Source organism: Erigeron canadensis, chromosome 8, assembly GCF_010389155.1.
Source record: "Erigeron canadensis isolate Cc75 chromosome 8, C_canadensis_v1, whole genome shotgun sequence".
NCBI lineage: Eukaryota > Viridiplantae > Streptophyta > Magnoliopsida > Asterales > Asteraceae > Erigeron > Erigeron canadensis.
In genome coordinates this window covers 23152707-23178879 of record NC_057768.1, presented here as the reverse complement: position 1 = coordinate 23178879, position 26173 = coordinate 23152707, and the positions used below count along the sequence as shown (strand labels likewise).

Genomic DNA, 26173 nt, shown 5'->3' with positions numbered 1-26173 from the left:
TAACTGATCCGTTAAAGGTGGCCGTCAAGTGTGCACATGTGGGGGTATTTATGTACTTTACACCCCACAATGACCCCCGTTGCTAAAATAGAATAACCACATGGACTAATCTTGCAATTAACTCTTCTTTATATAACTATACTATCTTATAATACATATCACTTTCTCTCTCATAAAAGTATTAGATGCAAAATTACCTCTTTACCTTTGATTAATTAATTCACATCATCAATCCCTTGTCTTTTAAAATATCTCCACTATATCCTTACATCAATTACTTACACTCATCACCAACAATAGTTCCTCACCACCACGACCGCCGTCACCACCACCAGTCGTTGTCATGACCAAACCGCCACCGCATCACGCGGATACAATGCTAGTTACAGTATATAAGAATATTGGCCCAACCACTTATTAACCATCTAAAAATTTTAGTTAACCTAAAAATTAAATTTACATGTATCATAATTAAAATTATAAATCAAAAAATATGAAACTAAAAAACTTTTAATTATTAATTATATTAATAATTGTAGAAAAAGTTTTATAAATTTAAAAATTCATCACTAAATATTTTTTTTAAACTTTTCCACAGAAGAATAAATCTTATTAAATAATTAACTTAAATATAATTTTTAACACTTTTTTAGTTTTTCATGATAATTTATTGTTAAATTACTAAATACATATTTTCACTAAAAATTTTAAAACTTATAAATACTTCAATTTATGATCAAGTTCCAATTCCTGTAAAACTTATATATATTTTCTAATAATATATCAAAGATTTTATGTTTTAAGGCGAATATCAAATTCTAGTTTGCTTTTTCTTATATTTGTAAATTAGAATTTATAAGTTTTTTATTTTCATTTATTTAATAATTTATTTTATTTCAAAAAATATTGTTGACTTTCTGTATACTTGACTCGAGAATAGATAACTAAAATACCATATATGACATTTATATTATTCGATCAAATTTGTTTTTTTTTAATAAATATCAAATTTCTAACATATAATCTTTTATTTATTTAAGCTTATATAATAACAAAAGTTTATATATAAATCAGTTTTCTAATATAAAAGTATTTATATAAGGTATATCTCTATTATTAAAATTGTAAAGTGCACATAAATTTACTATTAGAGACTTAACGAGCAGATAATATTATGTTATAATCTCTTAAATCAAATCAAAACAAAAGAAATAATATCAAGGTATTAGTTGCAAAATTGGTCCCTGTGGTTTTTTCATTTTAACAATGGAGGTCCTTGTGGGGTGGAAAGTACATAAATACCTCCACACGTGCACACTTGACGACCACCTTTAACGGATTTGTCAAATTTGGATCAACTTTCCAAAACATTTTCAAAATAAGGACCGTCATTGCAATGATTTTTAAATAGGGATTCCCCTTGCTAAAACATACAAACCACAGGGACTAATCTTGCAATTAACTCTAATATTAAATATACAAGCTCCCAACGTTCACTACGATCGGCCAAATGTTGCCGATATTCCTTGCCAAAAGAATGAATCCTACTTGCCAATTCCTTGCCAATGTAGGGGGTGTAGTGTAATGGAGCCAGTGAGCTAATTTTTGCCAATACAAGAAGCCGATGCAAAGTGACGACTACACCCTTGCCCCTTAAAGCTTAAAATATGATATAGGGTTTGAAGGTAAAAAACAAAAAAATATGAAAGCACACAAAAAAAAAATTAAAATAAAACGTTATATGGTTGAGAGACATGAACAGAAAAATTACTCTTAATATAGTGAAAATAATGTGTAAAAATAAAATAGTTTATTACATTTTTCATCATAGTGATTTACATGAAAATTTAAATTTCATCCAAATTAATAAAACAATTATAAACTTTGGCAATCCATCAACAATTTGGTTCAGTCGACAAACAGACGCTTAGATTATATAATTTTATCGTTAGGCTTGAATTATAATGTATTGGATTTTGGGTAATAAGATCCACCGAAGTGAAATAAAGCCTTAACCGGATGTGTGGTAACAGGTAAGCTCGAAAGTCGTTCCCGTCTCTGTCAGGGGAGATGCCAACCATCTCTCCTTCTTACGCACACATAATGTATTGGATTTTCAGGTCTAAATGGTTAAAGATAATACTTCTACATGAACTTTAACTCATTGATCGTATATAGGATTAGCGGATCAAGTTCTATTTGACTCATTGGATCATATAAATGGTTGAGATCGGATCGAACTTTTATCAAGATCCAATCTACTCGTATTCAAATTATAATTCGCCATTTTCTACAATAAGTTGAAATCTTGGTAAAAGATAACCCACAGTATATAGTATACTATAGATTGCCAGAATTCTTGCCAAACAGAAAATTTTCATTTACAGAAATGCCTTTTTCGTACCTGTATGGAAAACGAATTATGACATTTACGAGTATCTTCGCAAGAAATGACTATAAAGGATCCTTCTCTGATTCAGTTTCTCTTTTCCAAAGCCGTACCAGCAAGGTCTCTGCGTGTAATTTCATTGTATGAAGCTGAAAGGAGTCTAGTATGATGCACACAGGAGAAAATTTCGCTTTATTTATCATGGATCACGACCGAAAGTTTGTAAGGTCCATTAGTCCATAACTTGTTTTAACATGGTTCCTTGTCAAATTTATTACATGCTCTTTTGGAGACTATCAAATACAACATGTGTCCATGGACCAATGCTGGGCCTTGGTAGCACGGCCTCTGCTGTATATACATGATAGAGTGATTTCCAAGCATGAATCTGCCAAAAAAAAAGACACAAGAACAATAGTAAGTTTGATTATGAACTGGTGTTTTGCATCCCGTAGCAATATCCTTTCACGATTCAGACCAGGGGTAAACTAATTGCCATCCAAATGAACAATCCAACTACCTGCACATCAAATATAATCTAAATCCATAATGTTAAAGCCTGTAATAACCCTGCACATACTATTTGCCATCCAAAAACTCCCTAACTTCAAAACGCGCAGTTACATCTCCACTAGCCCAAAAGCCTTTCCATCCATATCGCAACTTGCAATAACTTTTAACTCATCATACCATTTGCAATGCAATTATTAAATTCTAACTTAAAGCAGCCTATATTTTATGCACTCCATAATCTTTATTAAGAAATTACACGACATAATCTTTGTGCAAATCACATATAGTGGACGGACACTGCTCAGGGAACAACTGCTAGGGAATTCGGTGAAACCAAGCTCTCAACAAAGGTAATTGCATTATGCCATTTATCAAATTTCTGAATCTCTGATAATGATCTATTCTTCAAATCATACAGAACCATTATTGACCCGAATTGCAGCAAAATTTTCCCATCATCTAAAATACACAAGGGCGCAAAAAATGCATCAAATGGATTTCTCATAAGATCAGTTGGATATGGTATGGAAAACAATTTAACCCAAGAGTTTGTCACTCCATGAACCTTCATCACCCACAAATCCCCATGCTTTTTTATATAATTACATACCATACAGAGCCATTCTCCATAAACCCCAAGTTCCCGAATGGTTGAACCTTCATCATCATCATCATCATCATCATCATCATACAGAGGTTGGGAAATTCCACAAAAAGTCTCCTGTCGCTAAATCAAAAGTAACTACACTGCTCAAATAATACCCACGAGTTTCTGATCCACCAGCTAACCAATGAAGAGCTCCATTCAAAAAGGTACCATTACCTTCCACTCGAAGACCTTGAGGAAATCGGTTAACAATCTTCCAATTTCCAGATTTCAACGAATATATATACGCCATTTGTTATTAATTTAGTGAAATTATGGGATATGGTTATGACACTTGGATATGGGTTTGGAGGTACGGAGTGTACACCCATTAAAGTGAACGACATCCCGGACCCAAAAGATTGTTGTTAATTATATAATCATATAATAACTTATTTTGATGGTATTTTATCTACACATTGAAAATATGAAATGAGATTTTGCAATATGTATACAGACACATTTGTAAACAAATTGCATGAAACATGAAAAAGTATATTTACATGCTAGTAACTTTGAAAATGAAAAGTACAGTGTTATTGACTTATTTTGGCATGTACAATTTTACTTCCTATTATTCATACAAAAGTCATTTTATGCTGCCAACGTGATTACCTTAATTCACATGGAAAGTCAATTATGAACATGCCATCTAGTTATCCTGAAAGCTTGCCACATCCTTATAAATATGTATGCATCCATGCATGCAGGGATATAAGTAATAACATATACGTACAACAATATACATTGTGAGCTTTTGAGCTTTCTTTAACAATCTTTTGGGTGTCTCATAACGAGAAGGATACGTGAGAATTTATATACAAAACGCGAAATACTTTTTAGCGAACGGGTTTTAGATTTCTGCCAAAATCTTGAACATTACTCTTTGTATTATCCCAAAACAAAATTCGTGTAACCCAGGCAGATAGGGTCAAATTGTTGTTTTCGGAAAGTGATATCACGATACAAAGAGATATCCGGTTATTGATTTCTTACCCTTGTAACTTGAAATTCCCCAACAATCGAAAACAACAATTTTACTGAAATCAATGGCGTCTACGATGAAGCATATGACTGCTAATTTCTCCAAGCTCGATAAGTTTGAAGGAATGGATTTTCGTAGATGGCAAAGGAAGATGCACTTTCTTCTCACCACCATGAAGGTGGTGTATGTGCTGAGCACTCCTTGTCCAGAAGATGGTGATGATGCTACTGTTGATCAAATTCGGAAAAGGAGCAAATGGGAGAATGATGACTACATTGCTCGAGGATTAATCCTCAATGGTATGTCTGATGCTCTTTTTGATATTTACCAAAACCATGCTTTTGCTAAAGGACTATGGGACTCTTTAGAGACCAAGTATATGACTGAGGATGCCTCTAGTAAAACGTTCCTTGTGAGTAATTTTAATAATTACAAGATGGTCGATTCTAGACCAGTCATGGAACAATACAATGAGCTCATTCGCATACTTGGTCAATTCACACAACATAAAATGAATATGGATGAGACTATTCAAGTCTCTAGTATCATTGATAAACTCCCTCCGTCGTGGAAAGAATTTAAGCATTCTTTGAAACATAAGAAGGAGGAGTTAACTCTTGTTGAGTTGGGTAGTCATTTGCGTATTGAGGAATCTCTCAGGGCGCATGATATTGACAAATCAAAAGGCAACAATGTTGCTGGCACGTCTTCAGTCAATATGGTGGAACATAAAAAATCCACCGGATATAATGACAAGAAGGGGAAACGTAAACATCAAGAAGCTAACAAAGTTGGTCCCAACAAGAAGTCTAGCTTGGCTTGTTGGAAGTGTGGCAAATCCGGACACTTGAAACGGGATTGCAGAGTTAATATTGGTAATAAAAATACCAATGGATCTGGCACAATCGGTTCGGGAAATGGTTTTAACAACCAAAACTCGAAAGGTCAGTATATATATAATGATTCATTTGAGAATTATTATGTTTCATATATAACTGAGGCTTATTTTGTGCAGGATGATGATGTTGCGTGGTGGGTTGACTCGGGTGCTAATACCCATGTGTGCAACAATAGATGTTGGTTCAAGACTTACGAGTCAGTGACTGATGGATCAGTTCTTCATATGGGAAATGAGTCAACAGCCCCAATACTTGGACGTGGAAGTGTGGATTTGAGTTTTAGTTCTAGAAAAGTTGTTTCTTTATTTAAAGTTTTGCATGTACCACAAATTCGTAAAAACTTAGTTTCAAGTAGTGTTTTAAATAATTGTGGTTATAAACAAGTTATTGAATCTGATAAATTTGTTTTGTCAAAACATGGCATGTTTGTTGGTTTTGGTTATTTGTGCAATGGAATGTTTAGACTTAACATTAATCACATGAATGTCAACTTTTCTTTTATGTCAACTTCTAGTATAAATGATTCTACTATTTGGCATGCTAGACTAGGACATGTACACTTTAAAAGAATGCAAGAAATGTCTAAAGATGGATTAATACCGGCCTTTGACATAAACGATGAAAAGTGTAAAACATGTATGTTGACAAAGATCACTAAGAAACCATTTCAAAATGTGAAACGTGATTCTGAAATTTTGGAATTAATACATAGTGATTTATGTGATTTGCATGCAACTCCTACTTTAGGGAATAATAAATATTTTGTGACATTTATTGATGATGCTTCTAGATATTGTTATGTTTATTTATTACACACTAAGGATGAAGCATTAGATAAATTTAAAATATTTAAAGCTGAAGCAGAATTGCAACAAAAGACTTTGATAAAAAGGCTTAGAACAGATAGGGGAGGTGAATATATTGATCAAACATATTTCCAATCCGTTGGGATAATCCATGAGACTACGGCTCCGTATACACCACAACAAAATGGTATATCAGAAAGAAAGAATAGGGTCCTTAAAGAAATGGTTAATTCCATGTTATCCTATTCAGGTTTAAGTAATGGATTTTGGGGGGAAGCTGTGCTTACAACTTGTTATTTGCTTAATAGAGTTCCTAACAAAAGGAACAAGATTACACCTTATGAACTTTGGAATAAAAAGAAACCAAACTTGAATTATCTTCGGGTGTGGGGTTGTAGGGCTATTGTAAAATTGCCTGATCCCAAGAAGAAAAGTTTAGGTGAAAGAGGTATAGATTGCATATTTATTGGATATGTTGAACATTCCAAGGCTTATAGGTTCTATGTTATTGAACCTAATGATTCATATGCGGTTCATTCCGTAATTGATTCAAGGGATGCAATCTTTGATGAGAATCGTTTCTCATCTATACCTAGACCAAAGGATATGGTTTCTAGCTCCAATGGAACCGATAAGGATTGTAATGTTGAAGTCTCTGAAAAGGCTGTTGATCAGTCACTTGAGCTTCGGAAAAGCAAAAGAGAAAGGAAACCTAAAACATTTGGACCAGATTTTAAGTTATACTTAATTGAAGGTTCCAGAGATGATGCTTTTACCCAATATTCATATTGCTTCAATGTTGAGAATGATCCAAAAACATTTGATGAAGCAATGAAGTCTCAGGATGTTGCCTTCTGGAAAGAAGCAATTGATGATGAGATGGAATCCATCATGGGCAACAACACATGGGTGTTGGCTGATCTACCTCCCGGTTGCAAACCATTGGGTTGCAAATGGATTTTCAAAAAGAAGATGAAGGTAGATGGAACTATTGAAAAGTTCAAGGCAAGGTTGGTCATTCAAGGCTTTAGACAAAAGTCCGGAATTGACTATTTTGACACTTACGCTCCAGTGGCTCGTATCTCTACCATTAGACTGCTGATTGCTTTGTCAGCAATTCACAATCTGGTCATTCACCAGATGGATGTGAAGACAGCATTCTTGAATGGTGACCTGGATGAGGAGATTTATATGAACCAACCTCAAGGCTTCGTCATGCCAGGAAATGAAAACAAGGTTTGCAGACTTGTTAAATCCTTATATGGATTAAAACAAGCACCTAAACAATGGCATCAAAAGTTTGACGAAGTGGTTTTGTCAAATGGTTATCATTTAAACCAAGCTGACAAATGTGTATATAGCAAATTTGATGATTCTGGTAAAGGAGTCATCATTTGTCTATATGTTGATGACATGTTGATATTTGGAACTGACCAGAATCAGGTTGACTTAACAAAAGAATTTTTGTCATCAAAGTTCTCCATGAAAGATATGGGGGAGGCTGACGTTATCCTTGGTATAAGGATCAAACGTGAAAACAAAGGAATTTCAATTTCTCAATCTCACTACATTGAGAAGGTGCTAAAGAAATTCAATTGTTTTGACTGTACTCCGGTGAGTACACCTATGGATCCAAGTATGAAGCTGATGCCTAACAAAGGTGAAGCTGTATCACAACTTGAGTATTCTAAGGTGATTGGCTGCTTGATGTATGCCATGACTTGTACAAGGCCTGACATTGCATTTGCTGTGGGAAAATTGAGTAGGTATACTAATAATCCTGGTACTCATCATTGGCAAGCAATTAGGCGGGTACTAAAGTATTTGAAGAAAACTATGGATTATAGTTTATCTTATACTGGGTTTCCTTCGGTTTTAGAAGGGTATACTGATGCGAGTTGGATTACCAATGTTGAAGATCATTCTTCTACATCTGGTTGGGTATTTTTGCTTGGGGGAGGTGCTATCTCATGGGCTTCTAAGAAGCAAACTTGTATTACCAACTCAACAATGGAATCTGAGTTTGTTGCATTAGCTGCTGCTGGTAAAGAAGCAGAATGGCTAAGAAACTTGATTTATGAGATTCCATTGTGGCCTAAACCTATAGCACCCATTTCTATCCATTGTGATAGTGCCGCTACATTGGCAAAGGCTTATAGCCAGATGTATAATGGAAAGTCTAGACACTTAGGTGTTAGACATAGCATGATTCGTGAACTTATCACGAATGGGGTGATTTCTATAGAGTTTGTAAGATCTCAACAAAATTTAGCTGATCACTTGACGAAGGGATTAGCTAGAGACTTGGTTAATAAGTCTGCTGAAGGGATGGGTTTAAAGTCCACCTAAATTTCTAATTTTAAGATACCTAATTCCCTTTTGATATTAATCAGAAGCTGAATTCAATGTGGAAAGCTTACACTTAGAAATTGGAGCACATGTTTTACATATCATCCCAAGGTATGTGCTCAGATCTCCAGATGGTTAGGCTGAAGTATAGCTTCTTAATAGTTCCTTTGAAAAAGTGCAATAGCAGGTGCATGAATAAAGTAGAACTACCTATATGAATGTGAAGTTTTGCCGCTTCAAGAAAGTTTTGGACTTTTAACTTTGGATACATTCATGAATGGATATGGACGCATGGCTTGTATAGCGTCATGATAGCTTTATAGTGTTTGAAAGCTTATGTGTATATTATCTTCAGGTATTCAAATGGGTTGAAGGGTTCAATTCTTAGAACACCCCGATTCTCGAATATTTGGAATGTGTAATATACTAAGATGAAAATTCAATCTTCAAGACATTTTCATTTACGCATTAGTTTTGTTTTTGAATATTTTCTCATGTATCGGAATTGCACTAAATTGGGGAGGATTGTTATTAATTTAGTGAAATTATGGGATATGGTTATGACACTTGGATATGGGTTTGGAGGTACGGAGTGTACACCCATTAAAGTGAACGACATCCCGGACCCAAAAGATTGTTGTTAATTATATAATCATATAATAACTTATTTTGATGGTATTTTATCTACACATTGAAAATATGAAATGAGATTTTGCAATATGTATACAGACACATTTGTAAACAAATTGCATGAAACATGGAAAAGTATATTTACATGCTAGTAACTTTGAAAATGAAAAGTACAGTGTTATTGACTTATTTTGGCATGTACAATTTTACTTCCTATTATTCATACAAAAGTCATTTTATGCTGCCAACTTGATTACCTTAATTCACATGGAAAGTCAATTATGAACATGCCATCTAGTTATCCTGAAAGCTTGCCACATCCTTATAAATATGTATGCATCCATGCATGCAGGGATATAAGTAATAACATATACGTACAACAATATACATTGTGAGCTTTTGAGCTTTCTTTAACAATCTTTTGGGTGTCTCATAACGAGAAGGATACGTGAGAATTTATATACAAAACGCGAAATACTTTTTAGCGAACGGGTTTTAGATTTCTGCCAAAATCTTGAACATTACTCTTTGTATTATCCCAAAACAAAATTCGTGTAACCCAGGCAGATAGGGTCAAATTGTTGTTTTCGGAAAGTGATATCACGATACAAAGAGATATCCGGTTATTGATTTCTTACCCTTGTAACTTGAAATTCCCCAACACCATTAAGGCATCATACGGGTTGGTAACACGACCTATTTCAACAACTTTGTAATCATCGGTGGACTCTTCATATCCAAAGCCAAAACCATAAACCCAACCAATCTTACCCGGCATGGCAAAATCAAAGCGCGGTGAAAACCTTTTAGATGATCTTCTTGTACTAGGATTCCAGATACAATAAGTATAATCCCTAAAACGTAGGCATAACAACCCATTGCAATAAGCAACAACCAAAACAGAATGAACCTGATCTTTGAATGGATAATCAATCTCTAACACATTAACTGCTTTATCATGATGCAAAACGTCACAAAGATGACAAGTCTTAATGTTTAATTCTCTCTCGGTGGTTGAAATAAGTCGACGAAGATGATATGCACACTCATTATTCTTAACATGACAATTTATAAAATAAGGATCTGATATCAAAGAAAACCATAATTTGCAAACACTTTTAAACCGTAACAACCATACGACAGGAAGCCTAAACAAGATTTCAAGAATGATTTCAGTAGGAACACAAACTTGCAATTGATTTGATGTCTTTGACTGTTTTTGGTCTTCGAAGGCCAAGGCCATTAATCCAGGGATTCGGGAATAGGGGACCTGTAGTGGGTTTGGAGCAATGTATGTATTATATATATATATATATCCTTAGAATTTACATATTACCCCTTTGATGTTGTTATAGCAGAGAATTGCGTCTATATATATCACCTTTTTCCGTTATTTAGAGGATAATTGTTGAAGCAAAAATCATCAACAATTATTGTTGTTTACGATGGCCAAACATACAAAATTTATCAAGAGTAAACAGGAAGTATACATTGTGACCCATTATTAGACATTAACGAAAACAATAAGTTTTTTTTCTCTTTTTTTGATGGCAGAAAAATCTATTATTTGAAAAAGACTAATAGCAAGTCGCTAGTTCAGTCACCAAAGTACAAATTCATTTACATTTACAAGAAGAACTTTAAAACACCAAAACAAGAAGAAGACTACAGTTTAAACACCCTTTTATTTGAGATCTTCATGAATCTTAAACTCGCACCACTTTTCCCAAGATAAACTGTGATGTTTTGCACGATTCTTGATCCAAGGAAGCTTAAGCTCTTTACCTCCTCTGCCACGAGGGAGGTACTCCATTAAAACATGCACCGTTTCTCACTTTCCATAAGCACCAGCAAGTCGTGAAGATAATTGCACGAATGACTGAGCTTTTTAGACTTTTATCCTTCTCAAAAAGACATGAGATCACGGATAGAAAAAACAAAAATGGGGGTTATATTGCACCATGCACTAACATAGCACCATAACATGTTAGCATATTCACAAGAGATCAAAAGATGATCAATGGATTCTTGGAACTGGTTGCATAAAGACCAAAGGGAAGAAGAAACCTGAATCTTTCTATTTGTGAATGCAATGAAAACAATAAGTTAGGGCCAATTGTTAAGTAACTGAAATCTCTATATAGTATTTCTATAGATTGCCACAAAAGACAATTACATGTGCATTTTCTTGCCGAACAGAAAATTTTCATTTACAGTAATGCCTTTTTCGTTTCGTATGGGAAAAGAGTTGTACAGTTACCTTAACAAGTATCGTTGTAAGAAATGACCACGCCAAGGAAAAAAAGGTAGAACGAATCTAATAAAAGTAAATGTGGTTTGAAAAGAAGAAAAGAAACCAAATAAAGGATCCTGCTCTTATTCAGTTTCTCTTTTCCAAAGCTGAAAGTAGTCTAGCATGATGCAAACGGGAGAAATTTTCACTTTGATATATCATGGATCACGAACTAAAGTTTGTGAGGTCCATTTGAGATGCAGAGTCAGCTTTCCAGATTTAGTTCCATCTAAGTCGAACGTGTCTGTGAATTCGCCTTCTAATATGACCCGTGTAAGTGTCATAATGCATTTACCCATCTTGTCCTGATAAAGACCAAAAGCAGAAAACTACAATGAGCATAGACTGCATTGATTAAAGAGAATGAAAAATGTATCACTGTTAGCTAAAAGTCTAAAATACTCTTCAATGAGAATGGATAAGTACAAAAAAAAAAGCAGACTGCTGCAAAAACAATGAGTACTAGTACTTTACGATGTCGTTGCCGTGTTGATACTTGACGACACACAAGCCTAATGATATCACCTTACTTTATGATATGAATTATTTGAGGTTCTTAATAAAAGATATATGTTATAACGGTCCATAACAAGTATTTTTTCTATAGATGAAGGGTACTGTGGTTCAACGTGAAGAAGTTCTTTTTGTCTACCAGAATTCTTGTTCTTTTACCAGTGGAATAGCGAAACATTACTCTTATGACCGTTGAAAGAAATTGATCCAGAAATGGCTTTGTTTCCCCTCAAGCTAATTACATTTGTTAACCAGACGTACTTTCATTTTTGTCTATATCAGAAAATGGGAAATGAACTACACGAAGGGAAATACAACAGTGAGGTTTACCTTTCCAAAGGTATCATGATCCCACACTTCACAAATTAGCATATCCCGTAATCCATCTTCTACAACAAAGTCAAATGTTTGATTCCATACAGGATTCAAGGTGTTATTTATAACCTGAAAGACAAATTATTATAACAAAAGAAATATCCTTAAAGAATCGTTATTAAGCAATTTTGTAGAGGTGCAAAAATGAATGGGTCAGAGCTACATGAGTTGGGGTTGACTAATCACTTTCTGTCCAAAATTTCATGCTCTACCAACAACTGCTAAGTCAGCTATGGCTACTTAATAACATATTTTCTAAAGTAATCCACTTTTAAGAACATACCCTGGTTTTCAATCTCTGATCTGTTTTCCTCATTAAAAGTACAACATAAGGATCACTTTTTCCCATAAGATCGACAGCGGGTAAATCTTGAGCAGACATTACAGTTACCGAAAGTACTCCTCTTCGTATGACTTCTTTTTTCTTTTGTGTAGCAAGTTTTGCGGGATCGACATCTGTTTCAGTAATTCCAGATTTAAGTGCCTTCTCTAAATCAGTTAATCTAAAGTCAGGGTTATATGGATTTAGTAATCCAGGGTCTGTGCCAAAAGGACAATACAGGAGCTCCAGATGCACCTAAAAACCATCAAAATGACAAAGAAATAGGTGAATGTATAAGTTGTAAAAGAACTCAGACTTTGACAATGCATCACATATGGTTAAGTCAAGGTTATTATATTCCATGCAGAATTGGTAAGAAAGTTTTCACAAGTAATACTTGAATAACAAGAGGCCCCAAGCTTAAAGATCTTTTCGGATTTCTTTCACTGGTACTTTTCTATGTAAATTGTATAAAATTGGAAGTCGTATCAAATCCCTATCGACCTTGAATGTGAATCCCATAAAATTGAGGCATTGCTTTATATTTTGATCTTTCGCCAACTATCATATATAGCAACTACGAAGAATTCATGTATGCCTAGAAAAGCTTTATAAATTAGAGTGTACTCTATTATTCCCTCAGCGCATGTCATTGTATCGTTGCTAAAACATTTCAAAGACGCCTCCTTCAAGACTTCAAGTGGAATTGAATGGTAAGTTTTACCATTGTATATATAGATTGCAAAATGGGTGGATTGAGTAACACAAGAATACGGGTCTGTGTCAAAATGGTTGGATCGACTCGCGAACACATTTTTGTCTATTTCATCATTAAAACTTGCACTAAAATAATCTGTGAAACATACTAAAAGTATATATGCTCAAAATATTACTTAAAAGATTTGAGTCAATAGGGTCCAAGCATCTGAATTTTCGGCAACTTTTGACCTATTTGACTTTAATTTATACTACATATCCAACCTTTAGAGATAGAAACTAACGAAACTGACCCATTTTCAAGTAATGGGTCGAATATACCCCCCCCCCCCCCCCCCTCCTCACCCCCTACTCTTGAGTTATCACACTTAAACCAAAACAATTGCTAAAATGTGGTGCATTAGATAGATAAGAAATAGTTTTATAGTTGTACCTGACCCCTGTTCTTATTATCTCTTTGAATTTCCAAATCCTTCACCAGTTTAATCCATATATCTTTAACCTTCCCAGGCTCAAGATCCTTTATTGCTACTTGACCACAACCGATTAACTCAGAAGCTTGTACTCCTTCATCATCAAAGACTCTTATTGTGACATGTTGAGTATTAGGATCTTCAACGGTGAACTCAAAATGCTCATTCCAAATGGGGTTTAGTTGATTGTTCTACGAAAACAGTCAAAGTTACATAAATATCAAATAAGATAGATAAAGAAATGCTTAGTTCCATACAAAAAGAAAAAGTATCCAACTTTAGTCCATTTCTATTTCTTGTAACCAACTTTGTTTTCATTGTTACAACACTAAAAACTATAATCTGATATCAAAATTGGACCTAAGTTGGCAACCTTTTATTCAATTAACACAAAAAGATGACAAGATTTTTCTTACAATGGTCTTGCTGCTTTTCATTTTGTCACGCAGTGGACGTACGAATACAGTGGCGTAAGGATCTGATTTTCCTATAAGGTCTTTATTTGTCAATTCTTTTGCTTCTATAAGCTTTACCTCTAGTATACCAACAGGCTTCAACTCCAAGTCGCTGAAACAAATGTATTAAGGTATGAGAACCATTCCCTAACAGACATTTAAGATTGTTTATCATCAAACATGTGACACCCGGCAAATTCGGGGTCCGTTTGACTCAGGAGAAACCACCTTCTTTGACCATACAATATGATGATATATAATGAATAGATCTATACTCATATATATAAATAGATCTATACTCGTATGTGAAACTATGTGTTAGTTTATTTATTTATTTTTTTTACATGCAACTAGTATTAACTAGTATATGTACTTTCACCTGACCATCTTTGCATGAGATACATTACAAATGAAATATTAAATAAAAGAAAATGATTATTTTGTTTAATAATTATAATGATAATTTTATGTTATAATAATAATAAACCTTATATTAAAATACTATACCTTAAACTAACCTACTAATTAAATAATCCTACTACTAACTAAACTAATGAAAATAATTAAACTAAATTACACTTCTAAGCCCTCCAAAACCATGTAAATTTCAGCCTTAACCCCTCCTCATAACCCTAATCATATCTTATAAATACTCACTAATCTATCAACTAAACTTTAATCACTCTCACTACAAAACACACACTCTTTCTCCCTCCCTCTCTGAAACTCACGGCCACCACTAGCCACCACAAGGGCAGCCGTCCACCACCATCAAAACCACCTAAAATCATCTTCAAACATGATCTAATAACATCTCATAATAATCTATGGTGGTTTGAGTAATCAAAGTCTTGAAATCTAAGCCTAATAATAAGATTATGACAAAACATTTCCATCTTCTTATCTTTTCTTGGCTGATTTTGAACAGACCCAAAGCGTCTAAAAACATCTTTAATCATCAAACACTCTTGTATATCATTAGATCTAATTCCTTGGAGCAAGAACAAGGTACATGGAAGCCGAAAAGACCACCCTTCTTCTCCATGAAGGGCTTGTCGAATTAAATGGGTGTAAACCCACATATTTTTCATTCATTTCATCTTCTAAATCCTCATCAATGATTTGTCTATGCATCCTTGATCTTTGGCCTTTGGTTTCAAATCTTTAATCATTGTTTAAGACAAGAGAAGGATGGATTTAGTTTCCATTATATCACTAGTATAATTTAAATTATTTTCATTGGGATTCATCACCAAAAAGTTTATTCCTTTTTATTCTTTATTAGATCCAGGTTAATTTATTCTCTTCTTTGTATATTCTTTATTCTTTGTTTGTATCCGATAAAGAATAATTGGATCTAATGCTGGATAACATAAGAAAAATCTGAAATGTAAAGTAAACTCTTGCACTTATTAACATGAGTAAAGATGTATTAATTTTCTACTTTTGTTTGGGTCTATACATGTGAAAAGAAATCCAACAGATTGTATGATTTCACATGTTAAATTCTTACACTAGTATATAGTTAATACTTCTATCAACCATGCTATATCACCCTTGTATTAATACATACTTGTGCACTTTAACTACAAGTGTACTGCACATGCGTGAGTATGAGCACAAGTATGTAATGATCCAAAAGATGCATGTGTATATATATGTTTATACTTATATGTTTCCTCTAGTGCATTTGGGAAAACACGTCCGATTGTATGGTCTTGGGTGCACTAGTGTGTCTATGCAAACGATTATATCTACCCAAGATACCACATCCTTGAATTGGCGGGAACCGGTGTCATGTATGGTCTCGTCGGCATCAACACATACATATAAATATAAAGTATATATATATGTTTAATTTGGAAATAATACAAGACATTTTTATAAGATCTACATTTATTTGTCATCTTAAATGATAAACTCAATAACCAACTAAATAAACTTTGAACCATATATATTCAATAAAACTTTGGGGTGATGAAAACCTTTAAAAATAATTTAACACCAACACTCTATACTAAATTAGATTATATTTTCTTCTATTGGGCATACTTAATCAACTCATCTATTCTCATCATCTATACTCTCTTAAGGTGAGATTTCTTTAGCCCCATTTTACTTGTATATTTTGGGCTGCAATACATTATGAACACAAGTACATGCACAACGGTATACAAGGCTGTTATAAGTTACTATGTTCACAACAAGTTCTCACAATCATGATACGTTGAATATGGATTTAAACGTGGATATGTTGATTAGCGCTATTTGGGTTAACACTCCCCACCCGGCATAAACAGAGCTGGGAGCCCAACAGGTGATACATATTTGTAAACATTCGGTACCTTGAACAAGTACTGGGAGGCAAACTATAACAACGTGTCAGTTTCGTATAATGAGCTTATATAGATGTATACTTCTTAAATTCCTAGCATTGTTATTTAACAATGGCTACATTCATTGTGGTAAAGCAATGGTTAACTTATGGCTTGTGGTTCATGGCTAAATGCTTTATTTAAAACCTAAGGAACCCACCAACTTTATGTTGACACAATTTAGTATGTATTGCAGATGATTAGATGTTGTCATGCTCGGATTGTGATACGAACCAATGGCTTGTATCAAATGATAAGAATAATATGAAGGATAGGCTGGTATTCGAGAACCAGTAAACTCCCAAATTAAACTAAATAAGAACAATAAACTGATGATAATATTCTGCCTTCAAGAGTTACAACCCTAATGTTCTATTTATACTAATCCTAGCTTGGTTAACAAGCTAACTAAATAATAATAATAATAGATATATCAATAAAATACTTTCCTAATAATAATACCTAATAATAATAAAACTAATATTGTCCTATAATAAATTATTAATGAGATATTTCCAGCAGATCCATATCAATACTCCGGCCCCCCAAAACACCTTGTCCTCAAGGTGTTGCTTGGAACCATTTTTTTTAATTCCTGGGTCCCATATTTTGATGTGTAGCGATGCCTTTTGTGGATCATGGTAATGCAAAAGAACATGCACTACAACATGTTTCGATGAGTGTCCATCAGGTTGCCTATTGTCTTGAGCATGTTGCTTGTCATCTTCCAATTCTGCCTTCAATTCTGCCAGCCCATAATGTAACCTGACTTCCAATCCTTGAAGCTGAGCATCTATATCAACTTGAAATAGAGGAAAAACAGTCTTCAGATCTGAGTCTATTATAATTTAAATCTTCTTGTTCAGGGGTGACGCAGATTGCAACACCTTCTCAGTTCTATCCATCTTGCACGTCTTCATCCCTTGGCCATCTTCGATATTCTTCTCTTCCACTATGGTAGGTTTGGACGGCAAATTATAAAACTGAGTTTTCATGAGAATATATTCCTGGTCACTCCAATTCTCCGGTTTCACCGATTCCAGTTCCCTCCTTTCAGCAAGTTCATCCTGGATGTCCCATATATCCATCAGTATACTCTACTGAACTATTGCCATTCTTTGTTCAGATCTCAACATCTCCTTTTGAATCTTGTAAAAAGTTTGCATACTAGCCCGATGTTCTTCCATTATCTTGGACCTTATGTCCGCCATTGATTCAAGCAATCAAAACAATGAACAGTACGCAAACAGTGTTTTCGAAAAGTTCTTTTTTTTTTTGGATATCACAGGTTGCAAGATCGATGCTCTGATACCAATTGATACGAACCAATGGCTTGTATCAAATGATAAGAATAATATGAAGGATAGGCTGGTATTCGAGAACTAGTAAACTTCCAAATTAAACTAAATAAGAACAATAAACTGATAATAATATTTTCACTTCAAGACTTACAACCCTAATGTTCTATTTATACTAATCCTAGCTTGGTTAACAAGCTAACTAAATAATAATAATAATAATAATAATAATAATAATAATAATAATAGATATATCAATAAAATACTTTCCTAATAATAATACCTAATAATAATAAAACTAATATTGTCCTATAATAAATTATTAATAAGATATTTCCAGCAGATCCATATCAGATTGCTACTTGTTGTTCGCTCGTTCTTATTGAATAAAGACCCTAACCACCGTGCCTTCTAGTGCTCCATCTTTTGCTAAAGGGATTCGTAGTTCAAAAAATTTTCTTAAGGTTTAAATAACTTAGTAAAAAACTTAAAGTTAGGTTCCATGTTAACTAAGCAAAAATAAAAAATAAAAAATGGATATTGTTTATCCAATATTATTTATCCAAAAGTTGAGCTATAATCTAGTTGATAAAATCTTTAAAGGATTTTAAGGTAATAATAAATTTAGGCATCCCATAATTAGATTTAAAATCTCAAGCAGTTTTAAATAAAAATCAAATATTTAAATATCACTTAAACTAACTCAAAATAAAATATTTTGATATTTCGATGCAATGACCAAAACACAAATTTTACGTAGTGTCTTTCTCTTTTTTTTTTTGTAAAATACTCCAAAAATAATATCCAAAATAATTTGCCAAGTTTTTCAAAATGAAAGTAAGAAAAGGTCAAACCGTCGGGCACATCCCGCCTGGAATTAGGAAGACAAAAGTAAAATAAGATGTATAAAGATAATGTTTCATGATGGTAGCAGTGTATGACTTATGTCGGTGGAGGCCGCCTTTGACATGGCCTCGAATGTATGACTCATTTTCTTCTCTCATTCTATTAGTTTGTTACCCATAAGCCAAGTCATATCCTTCCAAAGCGCCACCGACTCCATGGTGTTCGCCAAGCCTTCCTCTAGTTGCGCGATTCTCCTATCCTTGCTCACTAGTTCCTCCTTGAACTTCTTGTTATTAACCTTCAACTCTTCCATTTTATCCCTCATCAACCTAATCTCCATTGTGTTATCTTTTAGCACAAACCTTATGTCAACATATGTCTTGTCTAATGTCACTTGATGAAATTTCTCTAACTGCACAAGTCTGTCCTCGATGCGAATAAAGTGGGCCACCAGTAGTGGCACCGTGTCCTCGAGGGGCTCACCGGTGGAAGCCGGTACAGGTGGGGTAGATCGATGGGATGGTGGGTGTTGTGGTGCTGGAATCAACAACCACGGGAGTGGTGATGGGATGAAGTGGTACTGTCCGTGGCACCAAAAAGTCTTTAGGAATTGGTCGAACCTCATTGGAGGTCACAATCTCCATGCTCTCGCCTTCCGACTCCGTTTCAGAGATCCAACCGCCATTGGGGACACCAATCGTGTCAAGAGCCCTGGTTATGACCTGCCATTGGGGACACCAATCGTGTCAGGAGCCCTGGTTATGACCTGATTTGCAGGCCAAACATCTTCCGGTGTGGATGGAAATGGTGAATCGGGTGTTGCACATAGTGAGTCCTCGTATTTAGTAATAGGATGCATGATACATGTTCTTACACAAAGCTTTGCATATATACATGTAATGCACATAAGTAACTGAAGTATAAGGGCATAAAAACCTTCAAGTGTAGATAATATCAAGGTAGCATGTAAATGTATGCATGTCTCATTTGTTATCTTAGTTGCATGTAATACACAAAGGTTTTAAACCCAAAATTTCAGCTTAGTATGGTTCCTGATTTCAATCAGAACTGTTGGGTCTCCTTGAGGGAGGCATTAATCGATCATGGTGTCGTGTTTTCGTGCATTTTTGGTGTCCAACCTCAAGTTCAAAGAGTCCCCCTTCCATTGAAGGTGGCCCCGGGTCGTGAAAGTAAGAAGAGGTCACCCAAAAGGGCTTTACAAGACAAGTGGTCAAAACTGGAAATTTTAGTCACAGAAATCGGTGAACTTTGAAAATTTTTATCTCACAATTCTGTGGGAGTTGGAACTTTATTTTTCTACTGTATTATCTTCAATGTGTTGTTGATTTTTGGTACAAACTTCATAATTTCTATAGGTCTCCTTCGTAGAGAACTTTTATTAAACTTTTTATGTTGCAGTCGTGTTTAGTGAATTTTTAAAAATAGCTATCCTGTTCAGAAAATTTGCAAAATTCATGTAATAACCGACATCTTGAAGTTTCAGAAATAAATTCACCGAGGCCCAGCCCCTTCTTTTTGACCACGAATAAATTCCCCAAGTTCCAAGAAAACGGTGAGTCAAATATGGAAGAATGCACATACGCTTCAACTATACTAAATGCGACTTATTAATAGCCCAAGCAATCACTTATCTCTAGTTTAAATGTAATAAGATGTAAACTAGTCATGTTAATGAATCTAATAATTATTGCACTTAGGCAAGCAAGAAGTTTTGCATATAACACATAAGGTCTTTCAGGAGGGTTATAGTCTAGGCTCCCATTTTGAAAGAACATTTTATATATCTTTCTTTTTGAAAACCTAGTTCACTATAACCTTTACGTGCTACATTGATATTATCTACATGTGAAGGTTAGTATGCCCTTATACTTCAGTTACTTATGTGCATTACATGTATATATGCAAAGCTTTGTGTAAGAACAAGAATCATGCATCCTATTACTGAATACGAGGACTCGCTATGTGCAACACCTGATTCATCATTTCCATCCACACCGGAAGATGTTTGGCCCGCAAATGAGGTCATAACCAGAGCTCCTACTCCTGACACAATTGGTGTTCCCAATGGCGGCTGGATCTCTGAAACGGAGTCGGAAGGCAAGTGCATGGAGTTTGTGACCTCCAATGAGGTTCGACCAATTCCCAAGGACTTTTTGGTGCCACGGACAGTACCACTTTATCCCATCACCACTCCCGTGGTTGTTGATTCCAACACCACAACACCCATCATCTATCGATCTACCCCACCTGTACCGGCTTCCACCGGTGAGCCCCTCGAGGACACGGTGCCACTACCGGTGGCCCGCTTTATTCGCACCGAGGACAGACTTGTGAAGTTAGAGAAATTCCATCAAGAGACATTAGACGAGACATATGTTGACATAGGGTTTGTGTTAAAAGATAACACAATGGAGATTAGGTCGATGAGGGATAAAATGGAAGAGTTGAAGGCCGATAACAAGAAGTTCAAGGAGGAACTAGTGAGCAAGGATAGGAGAATCGCGCAACTAGAGGAAGGCTTGGCGAACACCATGGAGTCGGTGGCGCTTTGGAAGGATATGACTCGGCCTATGGGTAACAAACTAATAGAATGGGAGAAGAAAATGAGTCACACATTCGAGACCATGTCAAAGGCGACCTCCACCGGCATAAGTCATACACCGCCACCATCATGAAACATTATCTTTATGCATCTTATTTTACTTTTGTCTTCCTAATTCCGGGCGGGATGTGCCCGACGGTTTGACCTTTTCTTACTTTCATTTTGAAAAACTTGGCAATACCAAAAAAAAAGAAAAAAGAGAAAGACACTACGTAAATATTGTGTTTTGGTCATTGCATCGAAATATCAAAATATTCTATTTTGAGTTAGTTCAAGTGATATTTAAATGTTTGATTTTTATCTAAAACTACCTGACATTTTAAATCTTATTATGGGATGCCTAAATTTATTATTACCTTAAATCCTTTAAAGATTCTTATCAACTAGATTATAGCTCAACTTTTGGATAAATAATATCCACTTTTTTTTTTTTTTTGTTTAGTTAACATAGAACCCAACTTTAAGTTTCTTACTAAGTTGTTTAAACCGTGAAAAGCTTAAGAAAATTTTATTTATTTATTATTATTTTACTATCAAGGGGGAACTTCAAAACTTTTCTCATCATTATGCAATGAACAAGATTGTTCACTTCTTTGAAACTCATTCCGACCCTAACATATGTATTTGTGAATCTAAACAAAGTTGCATAAAGATGATTGTGTATGTGGTGATTGATTGATTGGTTTGCTTGTGGTTACAATGTGGTAGCGGTATTTATGACGTCAACGTATCTAACAAATCCATTGAAATTTTCTCTCAAAGGACAACCATGGCACCCACTAGAGCTACAAGGATGAACCGAGGACATCGAGAAGCTAATAGTTGAAGGAGTGGCAGCCGCGCTAGCTGCCCGAAACGCTAACCCGAACGGAGATGGAGGCCAAGAAAATAGCCCAATGGCTGGGCAAGGAGATGCACCAAAGAGACGTACGTATAGAGATTTTCAGCAATGCAATCCCCTCACCTTTAGCGGTACCGAGGGTGCCATCGGGCTGATCCGATTGTACGAGAAGATGGAGACGGTATTCCGCGTTAGTGATTACCGATAGACTGTCGAGTTAAATATGCCTTTTGTACACTGCAAGATGGCGCCTTAACTTGGTGGAACACTTATGCCCATAGTGTTGGGATTGATGTAGCTTATGCTATCTCTTGGGAAGATCCGAAGGAGATGTTGAGGGTGAGTACTGCCCAAGGAATGAACTCCAAAATTTGGAGGTTGAGTTTTGGAATTTGAAGGCTAAGGGTCTAGAGGTGACCGAGTACACCACACGATTCCATGAGTTGGCTCTCCTATGCCCAATCATGGTCAATCCGGAGTACAAGCGTATAGAGCGTTACATTTGGAGGTTACCACCCCAAATTCAAGGCATGATTACTTCATCCAAACCAACAACCATTGCGAGTGTCGTTCGTATGGCACACAACTTGGCGGACCAAGTTAAGAGGAGGAGCATTGGTGAAGGAAACTCTAGTGGTCACAATGGGTTAGAGAACAAGAGGAAATGGGAGGATGATTTGGGAAGAAATCAAGGGCATTAACAAGCTAGGAGAACCGAAGCCGGCAATACCCGCCAAGTTGCATCACCAGCCAAGAAGGGATATATCGGCACTAAGCCATATTGCACACGGTGCAATACTCACGACTAAGGCCAGTGTGTGATTGTATGTAGAAATTGTAGGAGGGTTGGTCATTTGACTAGAGATTGTATGAATCCTAACCCTGTTGGGAATCAAGGAGCGCTGAGGGGATGTTTTGAATGTGGAGAGGATGGGCATGTTAAAAGAGATTGCCCAGGATTGAGGAACCAAAACAACAACCGACCCAACAACACTACCCGTGCCAACAACATTGCCAACCATCACCCTCCTAACAACAACAATCGGGGTAACATTGACGTCGCTCGCGGGAGAGTATTTATGTTGAACGTCGGTGAAACTCACGAGGACCCTAACATTGTCACCGGTATGTTTAATCTAGATGTTTCTTGATATGTCAGTTTTATTTGCTACCGTTCCATCCACTAGTGACACGAGCTAAAATTTCGGGACGAAAATTCTAATAACCCAGGGAGAATAAATATTGTTTTATAAAATGCATGTTTTCAAAACGACCAAGTTTAGTGTCGTTCATTATACTCTTGTATTGTGATATTGTTGAAGTCACGCCCTACCCGTTGACCCGTATTTTGGAGGTGTTACAAAACATAACACATAACCATTGGTAATTGTTCTATATAGGATTTTCGGAAGTCTTTCTACACCCTTGGATTTTGCAGAGAAGCTGTTTTTATCATTGGGACAGAAAATTTATAGATACTTAAATATAGGATATAGTGTTACTTCTTGTTAAAGATATTTATCATGCGTCGTAAGTTGTAGAAATATAATATGTTGTAAACTGATTTATCAGTGCTTTGACTCTTAAATGCTTGAAGTGGATAACACTTTTGAACTAGTAATGTACCTATAGTCCCCTGCTAATATGGGTATAACGATCCGAACTGGCCATGAGACTGAATCTTCAATAGCATCCCTAATCGTTTCCTACATAAAGAGAGTTTATGAGGATTAGATTAGTATTCCTTTCATAAAGAAGGTACTCATGATATGCCATAATTTAATAAGCTTTAGAAACCCGGAGTAATTTAGCCTTGAAATTGCCAAAAAAAGGAGTAAATTTACAACCTTATGGACAAAAATCAATATCATCATTCCGTAATTTAGCTTGAGATTTCCAAAAAGGGTAAATTTGTATTAAAAATTGGTGCTGGTCACAAGGTGGTAATGGGTCAAAGTGGCTTTGGGTCTAAACAGATAAGCTTTCAGTTGAACCAAAACAGGGTGGATCTGGTTTACCTGGCACTTTTGTATATTTTTATAGAAATATAATGAATAAATACCCAAAAAAATGTCATTACAAAAGCTATTAATACAATAACGATATATGGAGTAATTCTTTTTCAACAAGTTTTTCGGAGGTCATGAACACTTAATCATGCCGTGGGCTACTTTTATTGCCCGTATATACTCCCTTCTCCAGCTATATGTTTGCAAAGAGTGAATGAACCCTTACATACATTAATAAAGAAAATGACAAACTAGGAAGCAATCTTATGGATGCAAATCATTACATCATTGTATTTAAAGATTTCAATAGGTAAACTGGTAATTTAACTTGAATATCGGCTAAAAAACTTAAATTTTTGTTATAACTAGAACAGGGAACCCTTATTTACTTTAGCGTAGTAACTAACTAAAACTGACAAAAAAAAAAAAAAAAAAACGAGAAAGATGATTAATCAAACCTCTATGGCATCAGATACTCCAGGAAGTGCTGATAAATCTCCACCAATAACTTTTAGCGTGAAATCAAGTTGTTTCTATGCAGCAAGAAAACATGTGAAACAAAGAAAATGTTACGATTATACTAGTTATATGATAATAATTAGTTTATAATCATTGAATGAGTGAAGAGTATTTTCTTTATAAATGGTCATTAAATCATAAGAAATCAAGATTATACTTGATAAATGCTCACAGATTTATAAGCGAACACGAAATAAGGATAATACTTATGGTATACCTTTTCTCTCAATGAAAATAGAACTGCTCCAAAACAAGGGAACTCGTCAACTAATGGTTTAAAAATGATTCTGAAAAGGCCGGTGAATGCGATATTTTTAACCTGTTGCAAAGATCAAAGATAGAAATTTACCAACACACATTAAATGACAAAATGTGTAATGAATGGCATATGAAATCTCTTGATAGTCACTATAACCTGTATTGGTAAAGCCACGCCAACTTTGGTGACAATATCAAGAACAACATTCGGGTTTCCATCCCATTGCATCTCCAGTTCCATGGTAATTTCTCCAGGATCGCCTTCATCCACAGATACTCCTGCATTATATCAACAGAGCGTAAGATTCGCAAACACCATATTTATCACTTTAATATCGATAAGTAATACTTCTTTCGTCCAAGTTTTATCTCACAAATGGGCATTTACGTGTTAGTGTGTTAATTCAAAAGGTGTATGCTTTTTAGGAATTCGACAAACCTGTAAATTGTGGAGCCACAGTACCAAGTGTTAACTTTGAAAACTTCATAGACGACAAAACAATTGGCTTATATTGCTCGAGTATTGGCTCCACAGAGCTTCTTATAAGGTCAGACGCTGCCTATGCTAGCATCCAAACAGAACCCGGAAGTAGATTGTAACAGTTTAGATAGGATCATTAAATGAGTGTCAAACGAATGAACGTAAATCAGATATAATGAATGAAAGAAACTGAAGTACCTCATCAACATATGGCCAGATCTTGTTCATTAGGTCATTAATCCAATTTAACTGTAATTTTCAACAGGACATGTGTTAATTTCCAATATGAACTATTATATGAAACAAACTGTAATAGACAAAAAGTAACTCAACTTCTGTCTCTTTGAAAATATAACCCAAGGAGGGTAATACTCTCCTGGAAGAAGCTTTCTTGAATCTGCAACTGTCATCCTTGCAAAAGCCGCAATGGTTGCAGCCTAAAAACACGACATTTTTTATTTAATAACCAAGTGGGATTATATACGATGAGAATCAAATAACACTAATGATTGATTCTTAGATGGAACAGTGGAATGCAAATCTCAGACGACAATAAGG

General features: G+C 35.1%; 3 protein-coding genes and 1 non-coding gene across 4 annotated transcripts; all 4 read right to left on the bottom strand.

Moving 5' to 3' along the window:
- Positions 1-1961: 1961 nt before the first annotated feature.
- On the bottom strand, positions 1962-2100 carry LOC122580727. Its single transcript, XR_006320869.1, has one exon. It is a non-coding gene; the product is annotated as a U6atac minor spliceosomal RNA (small nuclear RNA).
- Positions 2101-3203: 1103 nt separating this feature from the next.
- LOC122610446 (F-box/kelch-repeat protein At3g23880-like) lies at positions 3204-3801 on the bottom strand. The gene is made up of 2 exons (XM_043783436.1): positions 3595-3801; positions 3204-3491 (listed from the first exon to the last, which is right to left on the bottom strand). The coding sequence occupies exons 1-2, from the start codon at positions 3799-3801 to the stop codon at positions 3204-3206; spliced, it is 495 nt and encodes a 164-aa protein (XP_043639371.1).
- A 6050-nt stretch (positions 3802-9851) lies between these two features.
- LOC122610444 (F-box/kelch-repeat protein At3g23880-like) lies at positions 9852-10460 on the bottom strand. The gene has a single exon (XM_043783435.1). The coding sequence runs from the start codon at positions 10458-10460 to the stop codon at positions 9852-9854; it is 609 nt and encodes a 202-aa protein (XP_043639370.1).
- Positions 10461-11415: 955 nt separating this feature from the next.
- Positions 11416-25683, bottom strand: LOC122580190 (synaptotagmin-4-like). The gene is made up of 10 exons (XM_043752466.1): positions 25574-25683; positions 25292-25413; positions 25094-25195; positions 24816-24890; positions 23975-24054; positions 14327-14477; positions 13871-14101; positions 12682-12975; positions 12354-12467; positions 11416-11815 (listed from the first exon to the last, which is right to left on the bottom strand). Exons 1-10 carry the CDS (start codon positions 25620-25622, stop codon positions 11669-11671), a joined length of 1365 nt encoding a protein of 454 aa, XP_043608401.1. The 5' UTR covers positions 25623-25683; the 3' UTR covers positions 11416-11668.
- Between the last annotated feature and the right edge of the window lie 490 nt (positions 25684-26173).

Excerpts from the sequence above, each read along its gene's own strand:
- LOC122610446 (XM_043783436.1), bottom strand. The coding sequence starts at position 3,801 with ATGGCGTATATATATTCGTTGAAATCTGGAAATTGGAAGATTGTTAAC. Across the intron at positions 3,492-3,594 it reads TGTGGAATTTCCCAACCTCT|CATGGGGATTTGTGGGTGAT; the intron begins GTATGATGATGA and ends TATATAAAAAAG.
- LOC122610444 (XM_043783435.1), bottom strand. The coding sequence starts at position 10,460 with ATGGCCTTGGCCTTCGAAGACCAAAAACAGTCAAAGACATCAAATCAA.
- LOC122580190 (XM_043752466.1), bottom strand. The coding sequence starts at position 25,622 with ATGAAGTTTTCAAAGTTAACACTTGGTACTGTGGCTCCACAATTTACA. Across the intron at positions 25,196-25,291 it reads GCGTGGCTTTACCAATACAG|GTTAAAAATATCGCATTCAC; the intron begins GTTATAGTGACT and ends TCTTTGCAACAG. Across the intron at positions 14,102-14,326 it reads TGAAAAGCAGCAAGACCATT|AACAATCAACTAAACCCCAT; the intron begins GTAAGAAAAATC and ends CTGTTTTCGTAG.